We start from the raw sequence: 12,904 nt of genomic DNA on the forward strand, positions 1-12,904 counted from the left end.
TGTATGTTTGGCCAGTGACTGGTATTTGATACTGGACGTACTGTGCTTGTTATCGAAAAAACGTTACTGCTGCATCCTTCCTTATTTCATCAAAATGAATTTTGCGTTAACTTTGACAGCCCTAATATTTATATATATCATTGTGTGTGCATGTGGCATTTGCACTAATTATGTGTGTGTGTGGTGTGTAGGCTTACTGGGCAGGTAGCTGATGATCCCGTGACTGATGTGTCTGAGATTTCTCGGCTGGAGTCCACACATCCCAAGATGCCCTTCACATGCCGCTTCCGCCGTGCCTTCCTCACTGTAATCAGCAGAGTCTTCCTCATCGCAGCTGGTGAGATGAACCACACCACATAAAGAAGAACAATCCTGAAACATGCAAAGTGTATATCACAGTTAATCAGTTTGTTTCCAAAGTGCAGTGATTGATTAGTTCACCTGTTATAGTAGTACTACCAGTGTAGCAATGATGACTGACACAAAGACATGGTTAAAAGAACACAACACAGATACAAAGATTTAAAGCATTAAAACAAAATGTATGGCCTGGAAGAAAAATTAACAATCTGAGTCCTCTTTTAGTTCAACCAAATGCTGATTTTTGTTTAGGCAACCAAAATGTTACAGTTAACATTCATGTACTGAAAACACACTGAAATAGCTATGGCTACAGCTGTACTCTGTGAACTTGTGGTTAGTCCAGCTTATATTATTTAGCCAAAGTTGTTGAAGTGGTAGCAACCTGACTATGATGATACACAAAGCAAAACTCCAGAGACTCAGCGACTGAACCTGTGAATTGTTGTGTGTGTCTGTGTGTGCAGTGGTAGGCTGTGTGTGGGGTGTAGTCTTCTACATGAAGCGTCGCTGGAGGAGAGAGGAAGAGGAGACGAGGCAGATGTATGACATGGTGGAAAGGATCATCGGTAAGGAACACCACACATTCACTTACATTCTAAACCAGCTGTCAAGCAAATGAATGTGGTTGCTTGCAGGAGCAGCCTGACCTCTTGGTTGTTGTTTTATCTAGAGATGGTTATCACTGTCATCTGTGTGTGTCCTGTACTAAACTTATCATAAATAGCTGGAAGCAGTGGCAAACTGAAGAAAACCAAATTGACATCAGTACTACTCATAATAGATTTTTGAAACACAGTACTAAGAGAGAGAAACATTAGATTACATCCAACATACCCTCAGATTCCACTTTTAAGTACTCAGTACTCAGCTGGTATTATAAGCCTAATTTGTGCCAAGAAAATACTTCCCATATAATTACACCTCCAGCAGCAACCTGTACTGTTGACACAAGACAGCATGGATTCATGTTGTTTATGCCAGATTCTGTTCTATATGCGTGTGGCAGCAGAAATGGATATTCATCAGACCAGTTAAAGTAATTCCATCTTCTGTTGTCCAGTTTTGGTGAGCTGGTGCCTCGGGTTTCTGTTCAGACACGAGTGGACCCACTGTGGTCTTCTGTTGCTGGAGCTTGTCCATTTCAAGGATGTACTGTGTGTTCAGGATTCTCTTCTGCATAGCACTGTAACACCTGGTTATCTAATTTAATTATTTCATTTATTTGATTATTAGCCCCATTTTGACCAAAAGTTACCAGAAACAGATATCTCAGAACTTAAACTTGGAACTTAAATTTTCCTGAGGAACCAGGTAACTCATGACCAGTGTTGGGGAATGTGACTTTTAAAAGTAACTAATTACATAACAAAGTTACTTCCATTAGAAAGTAACTACTTACATTACAACATTACCTTCTGAGAACAGTAACTCATTAGAGTACTTTTGTGTTACTGAAAATGAAAACCCCTTGGTAATTCCTCGCCCATGTTGTTTTAGTCAAGACCTTTAAATATAATGACTGTACCACCATCACACAGCCAAGTCTGGCCCATAGTCTGTAAATCTTTACACTAATAGAAGGAATGACTGACACAGTGTCCCATTTACAGCTCTTTATTAGACTAAAGTGGCTTCTCAAACATATGCCCACATACACATTTATAAACTACATACAGGCTTTACAAACACATTCCTACATCACTGTAACAGGGCAACAGCCACGACTTACATGTTACTGTAATGTTCCTACTCTTATTTCCTCCCATAAAATCAAAATAATGTGAATATTTCACCGAAATGAATGCTGTCCCTTCTTGCTCACCGAGCTGCTGTACACACACAGTGATATAACCGTGGCACGTAACAGGTGCCTGCCTGCCAAAAACGGTGTCAATTTGTGCCAGATTTTCTTTTCTTGTGGCAAAAGTTACAGCAATAGTTGGTTAAAAAATAATGGATTACCTTTTTGAAAATGTAACTAAACAACTGAGAACTTAAACTATGGACCTAACGTGTTAGATTACTCGTTATATCAAAAAAGTAATCTAAGTCTGACGAGATATCTTACCACGAGATCTTTCGAGATTAAAAAGTGATGATATTTCTCGTCAAGGTGAATGTTAGCAATATTAAGGGCACACACAAAAAAAAGAAATAAAAAAAGTTTTTCTATTGCCTTCTTTTTATAATGTCACGTGTGACCATTAACCATGTTACAGCTATTTTAGGAAATTAAGGAAAAATGCAGAGGAGGAAAATGAAACTGAAACTAAGAGCTTAGGCTCCTCAGTCAACTGTTGGGTTTGTGATAATTACATAAAACTTTATTTTTCTCATTAACTGCATTTGTTCGTGCTGCTTTCTGTTCGTTGACTTTCTCGACCACCACCACCCACTCTCGCTCTCATGCTCTGTCTCTTTTTCTCTCACTCTTTTTAAAAAGAGTTGGTAAGCCGACAACAAAACCGAACCACCTAACTGTATACAATGAGTTGCTGTCCCATGAGTGGTTGATTCGATAATATTTGCTTTAAAGCTGCAGTATTTAGTTATGAGAAAAAAGTGGACTTAGCCAGAAAATTAGAACGAGTACAACTTCCAGGTCCCTCCTTCTGCCTCTCTGCTGCACTACATCCCTGCCTTCAAAGCCCCTCCCCACAGAGGAACCTGCCATGTGCCATGCCCGCACATGAAGGCTTGTCACCACAGTAACAGAGGAAGACTGTTCGATCAAGTGAAAGCACAGCAGGCGCTGTGTGGGGGAGGGGCGCTGCTGAGTGACAGTACACGCTGTGCGGGGGAGGGGGGGGCTGCCAGCAGTTAGTGTACGAGCGTCATTGACACTCCTGCCGACTCTGATTGATTGTTTTGATCCGGGAGCGGTGGATTCTTGCACATCACATTACGACCACTGGAAGGACCCAAAGACAGTGGATTTTGTCACAGTTTATCTGTATCTTATTCTACTGTCAGAACATAATGAACATTTTAGCAAATATAACACAGAAATAGTTACAGACTGCAGCTTTAACAAGCAGGTGCACATGTGTTTCTGATAAAGTGGCCACTGAAAGTGTAAAGTTATGGACATGTATCCAGTATGTACTGTGTATCATACGTGATTATGTACATGAGGTCCAAATGATTTGTGCTAGTCAATCACTTACTTGGAGGTTGTCTTTTGGGTGCTGTATTTTCTCCTTATGCTGTAAACCTTCATTACTCTAACTGTGCTGCTGTCTTTCAGATGTGTTGAGGAGCCACAGTGAGGCTTGCCAAGAGAACCAGGACCTGCAGCCCTACCTGCCGATCCCCCATGTCAGGGACTCCCTGGTACAGCCTCAGGACCGGTCAGTACACAGCTGATCTTAAATATTTCACATTAGAACATTTAAAAAGGTTAAGAAAATATATTAGGGTGTGAAATTAACAGCTGCTGTAGCACATATGTATTTTAACATCACCTACACCACTGGCTGGTGATTTTTTCTTTTCTTTTTTCAAACCAACTTATTTAGAAATAAATATCTGACAAACATCCAAAGCTTACGTCTATAATGACTATGGTACAAATGTGTATTAGTTATTTTGAACAGCTAAAGAGGTGTAGCTTATGAAATGAAGGTGGTGGCTTTTAAGGACTTAACCGTACATCTCATACTACCATAACTATACAGGGAAACTTTCCACAGTGACTCTGTTCAGACATAACAGGACTGTTACAGAGAGAAACAAGTCTTATGCCATGTTTGGTACCTTGTACACAAAGGGATACTGCAAAAGTCCCATTTCCTTCTTCTGTGGTAGCGTCACTGTTTGAGAACAGTAGGAATCAGCTTTCAGCAGTAATCAAGGCTGAATCACTGATGGATTTTGAAACTTTTTATCAGGTGAATGACTTTGTTTATCATCTAATCTGTTTAGTGCTGCAGCTCCCTGAATAAATTCTCATTCATCTCATCAAATGAAATCTGACACATAGAATTGTGCAGCCCATTTTTTCCAGTCCAGTTGCACGCAAGTAATGAAAATGACATTAAGCTGTGACTGCAGTTTTTCCCACAGCATTAGATTGTATTTGTGGTGACAGCTGGCCGGCCCCCCCCCTCCCTTGTCGGCCAGTTCTTTATCAATATTCTTACCAGTTCTTTTTTTAAATGATCATTTTAAAAGGGATAAATTGACAGGATTAGAATTCATATTTCAAATGCAACTAAATACTGTTTCTTGAGCAGCAGCATTAGTTTTTACAACAGCAAAGTCACTATATAAACTCAATAATATATCACTGGAAACAGATCTAAAATGTTAAAAACAAACAGTATTCCTGACATCAACATGTCGAGTGAAGTTTAGAAAAAAGAACACATCATTCAGTATCAGTCAGTCCTCCTGTCCTCTGTCCTCCCTCTGGTGCTGCTGTGATTCACTGCTGCAGGTACCACTGGTAGAGAGGAGAGGCTGATTTGTCAAAAATAGACTGTAGTGGAGAGCTGCTTCTGGGGTGCTTCTGGTGGGATCACAAGAATTTACTATAGTGGCCACAATTAGCAAACATAAACCGACAACATACAGAAAGCTTTCAGTTTGTTGATAACAATTCGCTATTAGCTTAACCAGTGTGCTGTGTGTTGTTTAAAACATACTAAAAGACTGCGGATAAAACAGTTTTCTACATGTTTATATTTTATATTTGAGTTATGTTCACTGCTGTGTTTGCTCCATGTATGAGTGTTTGTGTGGAGCATGTACTGAGTATGCATACCTGTCCCTGGGCAAAGAGCAGAGGAGAGGACATAGAAGCAGCATGTTCATCAATAAAATAGCACATCAATATGCTAAACACTGGACTGTCATTTAAATCTTGTATTTCACATCATTACTTTACTCTAGTTGGGTATATCAATCATTTTAGTAAATATTTAGACTAAAAGCAGTTGGAATGGAAGGAAGTTGAAAATGTATATATCTCAGCTGTTTGCATGTCTTGTTCTCCTCCACTGCACCAAAAGGAGAACAATCCTCAATGAAAACACATTTAATACGTTCATTTGATATAATAAGAACTCCCCCCTCCAACTTAAAACTGGCTAATTGACAATATTTTACTGTTTATTACACTGAATGAATCGCATTGCGCTTAAAGGGACAGTTTGGAAGTGGGGTTTTCCAGTTTGAGGAAACAGACAAGACTACTGGTACATAAGCTAAGCAGTATGCTGCTGTGTAAGTGTATGCTAAATTTACAAAATCATCACTGCATTGCCTTTTCTCTCAGACAGCCCTTTCCTTTGGTACTACATCCAAACCAACCATAGAAAATACGGCAGCACCCAAACAGCAAATCTGAAGTGTAATGCATAGGAATACTGAAGTGTATGGTTGAGAAAATAAATGTAGTGCCAAAGAAAAGGGCTGTTTGATGGAAAGGTGAAAATGTTTCAAATTTAGTGTTCACTTAAATTAATATGGGTTTTTTTTGTGGGTGGGGGTTGGTCTTTTTTAGGTGGCTAAAGTACATTGCTTATCTTCTGTGCCTATACTGTGCCTAGAACTCCCTCATACACCCCCACTTCAAAAAATTGAACTATCCCTTTTAAGAAATTTGTATTAACTGAAAAATGGATTTTCAGAAGAAGGCCTATAATCTCTTTGCAGACTTTTGAGAAAGATGTGTCAGTAGTTCTGATTTCTTTTTTTTTTTTTACAGGAAGAAAATGAAGATGATTTGGGAGAGGGCTGTGAACTTCCTGTCGGCCAACGAGTCTAGAATTCAAACAGAGAATCAGAGGATTGGTGGAGGAGACTTCCTTGTCTGGAGGTGGATCCAGCCTTCTCTCAGTTGTGACAAGACCTCCCTGATCCCCTCCAAAGTCTGGCAGGGAAAAGGTACAACAAACTAAACAAAGAATGATTTACTTCCAGATTTCCTGGCTGTAAATGTCTACTAAAAAGCTACTTTACTTCCACAGTCCCTATACCTTTTTAGTTTTCAAGTCCTGGTTCATCAAAGTTTTTTTTTCAGATTTTCAACCAGCATTTATTTCAATGTGTGTACTATATGAAGATGAACAATGTTTACTTTTCCTCCATGTTGCCCGCTCTCAGAGTGGCACAAAAAATCATCCAGGAGACATTTGGAGATATGCCTTAGACTACAAATGATGTTTCTTTCAGTAGTGATCCCTTCAAGGACCCAAAACCCTACTGTCCCATGCTACGCTACAGATAGGGAAAAGCAGACACAAAATATCATACTATTAAATGCTTAGAAAAATTAGTATAACAAACCCAAACAAACAATTAGCTTTACAGTTTTGTGTTGGTGCAGAGAAATGATGCCACAGTTGTCTGCTAACTTTGTCTTTGGTACTCTGCTGGATGTGAACGTTGGTAAAGTCAGTCTGACTGCACGCAATGTATTCTGGTTGTTGCAGGATTCCGTCAATCATAGGGCTCAAAATTCAAAAATAATTGCAAATTTTTACTGCATAAGCGAACTAGTTTAAATAAATTTGTCGTATTCACAGTGGTGATGAACTAGCTGTTTGTTCTGATATGATCATCAACTCATTGAGATTTTGTCTTTTGTCCTCTTTAGCTTTCCCTCTGGACCGTAGGAATTCACCTCCCAACAGCCTGACACCATGTCTGAAGATCAGGAACATGTTCGACCCAGTCATGTGAGCACCTGTCCCTACTGCTTCTGTGATGAGCTGCTAGGAACTACCAAACATAGTTTTCCCCCTGATTCTCTGTTCATAACCTGTGCATTTGTGTGCTCTCAGGGAGGTTGGGGAGAATTGGGACCTAGCCATCCATGAGGCAATCCTAGAGAAGTGCAGTGACAACGACGGCATTGTCCATATTGCTGTTGACAAGAATTCGCGAGAGGTATACTCAGTCCTATGAGTGATGGGTATATTTTGTCTTACCTTCATGCTGTTAGCTGTAATAATTTCACACTGCCTCTTGCTCTCTCTCCGCAGGGCTGTGTTTATGTCAAGTGTCTCTCTGCAGAGCACTCAGGGAAAGCCTTCAAGGCACTTCATGGCTCCTGGTTTGATGGTAATTGACACACCTAATAACTCTTACATTATGACCACTTCAGCAGTAACCAAAGAATACAAAAACAAGGGACTGTGTTGGTACAGGTAAGAACAGGTAAGAACATGATCTAAGATCCAGGTAGTTTCATTGAGATAGTTCATCTCTGATTTGTCCAGTGAAATGATTGCTCTATGACAATGCATAGACACATATATTTACCTTAAACCAAAACAGCATTACAATTTCTACCATACATCTACCTTTACATTGAAATTGATGATCCTGTAAAGGAAAAATCTCCTCTCTCTCACTCTCACTCTCACTCTCACTCTCTCTCTCACTCTCTCTCTCTCTCTCTCTCTCTCTCTTTCGCTTTCTCTCTCTCACTCTCTCTCTCTCTCTCTCTCTCTCTCTCTCTCACTCTCACTCTCACTCTCATTCTCACTCTCACTCTCTCTCTCTCTCTCTCTCTCTTTCGCTTTCGCTTTCTCTCTCTCTCACTCTCTCTCTCTCTCTCTCTCTCTCTCTCTCTCTCTCTCTCTCTCTCTCTCTCACACTTGTCTTACTTTTTTTCCTGTGCTCCTCACTGTATTTTCTATCTTTTCTTGTTTCTTTATCTGTTCTCTTTCATGTATCTTTTCTCCTTTTGTCTAACTTTGAAGTCAGGAACATAAACCACAGTAGAGCACAAAATTGAATATTAAATACATTCAACTGGGGTTTTATATGCAATCAGTTTATCATCTAGAAATGTACCTAAGAGAATTTTGAGATTGTTGAAGCTGCAATAGAAGGGGATGTTTTGTTAGTCAGAATCCTGATTAGTGTCCCTGTAGTGTCCCCCTCAGGGGAAACCATAAACTTTGATGTGATGGTTAGTAGGGCTGGGCCAAAACCTCTCAACCCGATATAGCTCATTTCAGTGTGTGCAGGGCACACACAGAAGGCACAGCTCTTTCCCCAGTGAGCTGCCTTTGCTTTTTTGCACTGAATCGACCAAAGCCAGCGTAAGGTGGCTCCTGTGTGTGCCTTTACACAGCACAGCAGCGTTCCGGATTCAGAGGCTTGATGTGTAAAGCTGTATTCTGACCAAATCAGAGAGGAGTGTTACAGGGTTGAGCGGAGGTGTGTGGGTGGTTTTATTTGTGCCATAGAATGTAACCTGGGAAACAATCAGAAAATAACATATTTATTGATCTGATTCACCGGCTTTCTTGCTGCCTGTGCTCCCTCTCTTTATTCAGTCTCTATCTTGCTCAACCACAGCTGGTAACACAACAGCGTCAGCTCCCTGTTCCTTCAGAGCAGAAAAGAGTTGTGCGACCATTAAAAAGCAAAACGCAGCAGAGACTCATGCTGAGCTCTCTACTGTTTTGCTCATTCATAGCCGCCATCTCGTGGCTTCTCTCTTCTCCTGTCTGGAGGCGGGGCTGAGCCCTCAGACAGCAGTTGTTATGAAGAATAGTAATTTAACAATGTAGTCCACACAAAAGATGGAGAGACAAAACATGATGAGATATACTGCTGTAACGAGTGTGATTTGCATCACAACAATATTAATGATACAGAAAAATATGAAATGATAGACATTTCTCTGGCCACGATATATTTCATCATTATCACACAGCCCTAATGGTTAGCTGCATGTATTATCTTCGAACACTAGTGATTGATCAGTGACAGGCTATTGCTTTTGGTTTGACAGGTAAGCTGGTGACAGTGAAGTATCTGCGTTTGGACCGGTACCACCAGCGCTTCCCACAGGCCCAGGGCTGCAGCACACCCCTGAAGGCCTCCAGCCTCCACTTCAATACCACCAGCACCACAAACACTACGCCCCACCTGCAGTACCATGGCTCAGCCAACTCCTCTGGCTTCTCATGAGATCATCATTAGCATTAGATTTAGCATTGTCCTCTGTGCCCTCCCAGCATGACAGTAACAGTCTGCTGCTGCTCCTTCAATGCTTTTTACGGGAAAAACTTGAGTCTGTGTCACGGGAGAGCTTTTTTTGTTTTTGTTTTTTTCAAAATAGGATCTTTTCCAGAGAATCTGTCAGTGGTGTGGTGTTTGTTTTCTACAATCTTTGTATTAGAAGTGTCATGGATTTAACAAGGAAGCAAAGTTCTTGTGGAATATTTAAGATGTGTTCAGAGACTCCAACTCTCCCTCCTTCTCTTCCACAGTCTAACTGATGCTATGATGGAGTTCATTTGGGCACTGTATGGAAATGGCTGCATGTATCAGAGGATGCCTCTGTGTAAGCTTTCAATACAACACAGTGTGGGTGATGAGTTCCTAGGGATGTTCAATGTGTACTCCCTGTTGTTGTTATTATTATTATGATTATTTTTATTTTAGTCAAGCGAGGAAGGCATGAGCAGACTTGAAGAGGGTGTGCTGTAAATACATGTGAATGGTAGCACAAGCTTTATCAATAATCAGCATTAAAAGCAAACCATAAGCTCACATTTTTCTTGCTCACTTATACAACAGAGTGCATCTGTATCCAGAGGCAAACACTCCCCAAAAGGCTGCAAAAGCACTGATACACACACACACACACACACACACACACACACACACACACACACACACACACACACACACACACACCCACCCACCCACACACACCCACTGGTAGAACCGAGCAACACTGAGGGTATTGACTCAGTCAATGTGTATGTTGTTTGTTCCATGTATGGCCTTTTTATCCTCTGGCTCTGTCCTTGATTTTGTTAGAGTCCAGCAGTGCTCCCCATTTCTCAGCTTTTGGGTGATATGACAGAGGGAGTGTAGCTTTTACAGTCACCTGAAGTTTTCTTCTTCAGTTATAATCCAATATATTCCCAAAATATGTTATTACCTATTATGTTTGTTATTTACCTCTTTCAAGTCGGGTCATTTTCACTGTTGGTATGTTTCCTCATTGAATTGCATTTCCAAACCTGTTCTGAACAAGTGGTGTATACTGTCATCTGTCAGTGTATGTGACAGATCAGAGGAGCACACAGACATCCGGATGTTTAATGTCCAGTTCACAATCTCTGCTCATCTCACTTTGTGAGACAGACGTTTTCTACCATGATGGAACCCGACTCAGTCGCTTGTGCTCTTTGATTTCCCCTCTTGTAATAATTCTCTTCACTCTTTGTGTTATAAGGAGTACTGTGAATCTGTTGACTGTTTGTAATACAAAACTCCATATATTCCAAGCTCTGCAAAGAGACTGTACTGAACTTAGGGATTCCTGATTGCTTGTGTGTTTTTTACAGCACATGGGTATTCAGAAAATGCTAAAAATCCACAAGTTGCCAGACATAATTCATTTTTAATGCAGTGAATTGAAAGTTGGATTCAGTATTTGCAGTGTGAAGTACAAATGATGCACATTTCAAATGTTCAAAACCTGGTGCAACACTTTGCAGCAGACAACCCAACTGTGCCTTAAATTTGTGCTTTTTAAAGACTGGCACTGCATTGCTGGGGAATGTACTTGGTGTAATAAATGGTTTAATGGGCAAGTAAGGCCTACCATACATGTAGTTTTTGTTAGAATTTGACATCCTCAGATTTGGTATTTTGTAGCAGTTTCCTTTGATATTAAACCAAATGCTCCTCTCTATTTATTATTTTTTTAATCAGCCATGGTGATGTACTATTTAATATCACTTGCCCTGTTACATATGTCATAACTTTTCTTTTCATCAAGGATCAACCTTACATCCGCTTCCAGACAATTGTCAGGATGTGTAAAACAAAATAAAGTGAACACTTTCAGAAATCAGCCAGTTGTTTTTGCTGTATTTGAGTGCATAACTGTTATTTATTTTTGTACGTCTCCAGCAGAAAGGTGCACCTGCAGCATCTCAGCTCACACAGACTGTAATGAGGCTGAATGTAAAAGTTGGTGTGATGTGACGACACTTATTCAGACAGCCTCACTTTTAAATGCCTCCCCCTGGATGCAATCTATTCCTCTAATGTATTTTATGTACACATTGTACATTGATATAATGGTAATATTATATGCAGCTTTATTTCCATTGCATTTTATGTTTGAATTGACCAGTACCCCTTACCTGCTTGCCAGAGGAGGGAAGTGTACAATAACAGCAGACATTTAAAAAGATTAAGATGTTTTAATGTTATTAGTCAATTGTACAAACAGCTCAAATTAAAGGTGTATTAGGGTTTTTAAAATTGTGTTTGTTGTGCTTTTTTGAATATTTCACATGGCTAACATTTTAGAAACTGTCTTCCGAGGTCTTATCTGTGATTTTTAGCTTGCATTCGTATACGTTGAGGCAGTTTTACTTTTTCAATTGATATCCATAGTTTATTTATTTCGTGTTTTTTTTAAGTAAGAATGGTGATATGCCCTCTGAGAAGTCACAGCAAGTTTTGTGAATACATCCTGACAACTAGATGTTTTTTTCTCAGTTAAAACATTCCAAAATAACTGAAGTCTAAATCTACCATTAACTAAGTATACGCAGTAATGATTAGTATTCATCACCATTAACATTTTATTTACTAAGTAGTGTGGTTGTAGCTGATGTTATCATGACATTTTAATTCATCCTGCTTCTTTTCACAATAAAATGCTTTTAGGTCTTTTTTATGTCATTTAGAATGTAATCTTTCCAAACTGTTGGAAATAACATTTGAGCTTGAGGTTTCTATGTAACTGCGAAATGGAAATATATTGGTGTAAGAGAAACAGAGTTAAGGTGCTAAACTTCCAGCTCTAAACATACTATTTATAATATCTTTTGTTTAAGAGCAGCATGTCAGCTGAAGAGAATTGGAACTAGTTGAAAAACAACTGAACATAAATCTTTTTTTCTGGATTTGACCAAACAAATTATACTATTATTTGCTATTATTTTCATTTGCAAGTGAAAATGACTTGCTGCTTTTAACATTAATGGAATTCAGTGTAGACCCCAAATTAATGTACAACTTTGTCTCTTCCCTGTATGATTATTTGTATCCATGTCTGAAGTTATTGGTAGTTCCTGTGAAAGACAATTAATCGTAATCTTTAAGATATGAAAATATTTTTTTTGTTTTTGATGAGGACCTTAAAACACCCAGTGGTTCTGATCTGACAATGAACTCAAACCGCTCTTTTCTCAATAACAAAAGGGGAAATGGACAGGTACCAATACCTTTCTTATCCCAATTATTTCTAGAGATAAAGATAATCAACATTTGATGGCTCTATACTGTTCTATGAGCTTCCTATAATGAGACACAACTTCCTGATTCCTGTTGAAGACTGCAATTCTTTAATCAATGCCATTCCTTAAGGATTGATCTTAAATGTATTAAGAGTTCTATAAAGTTTCTTTAGGTATACGCTCTATAAAGGTCAAAGAAAGTCATCAAACATTTTGACATCTTGTAAATTCTGTAATCTCCAGATATGTAGATATGTACAGTATATCATTCTTATTTTTTTGAGAATGCTGAAAAAACATCCATC

At 39.3% G+C, this 12,904-nt stretch overlaps 1 protein-coding gene across 1 annotated transcript in view; it reads left to right on the forward strand.

The window, feature by feature from the left end:
• Nucleotides 1-11,610, forward strand: part of lemd3 (LEM domain containing 3) — a 23,445-nt gene extending 11,835 nt beyond the window's left edge. The window contains exons 6-13 of the mRNA XM_062443758.1: nt 192-337; nt 828-929; nt 3,611-3,713; nt 6,074-6,252; nt 6,965-7,046; nt 7,152-7,257; nt 7,353-7,431; nt 9,119-11,610. Coding sequence (XP_062299742.1) covers nt 192-337; nt 828-929; nt 3,611-3,713; nt 6,074-6,252; nt 6,965-7,046; nt 7,152-7,257; nt 7,353-7,431; nt 9,119-9,297 — 976 coding nt within the window. The 3' untranslated portion in view covers nt 9,298-11,610. The remainder of the gene's footprint in view (nt 1-191; nt 338-827; nt 930-3,610; nt 3,714-6,073; nt 6,253-6,964; nt 7,047-7,151; nt 7,258-7,352; nt 7,432-9,118) is intronic.
• Nucleotides 11,611-12,904: the final 1,294 nt, after the last annotated feature.

Source organism: Scomber scombrus, chromosome 22 (genome assembly GCF_963691925.1).
Source record: "Scomber scombrus chromosome 22, fScoSco1.1, whole genome shotgun sequence".
NCBI lineage: Eukaryota > Metazoa > Chordata > Actinopteri > Scombriformes > Scombridae > Scomber > Scomber scombrus.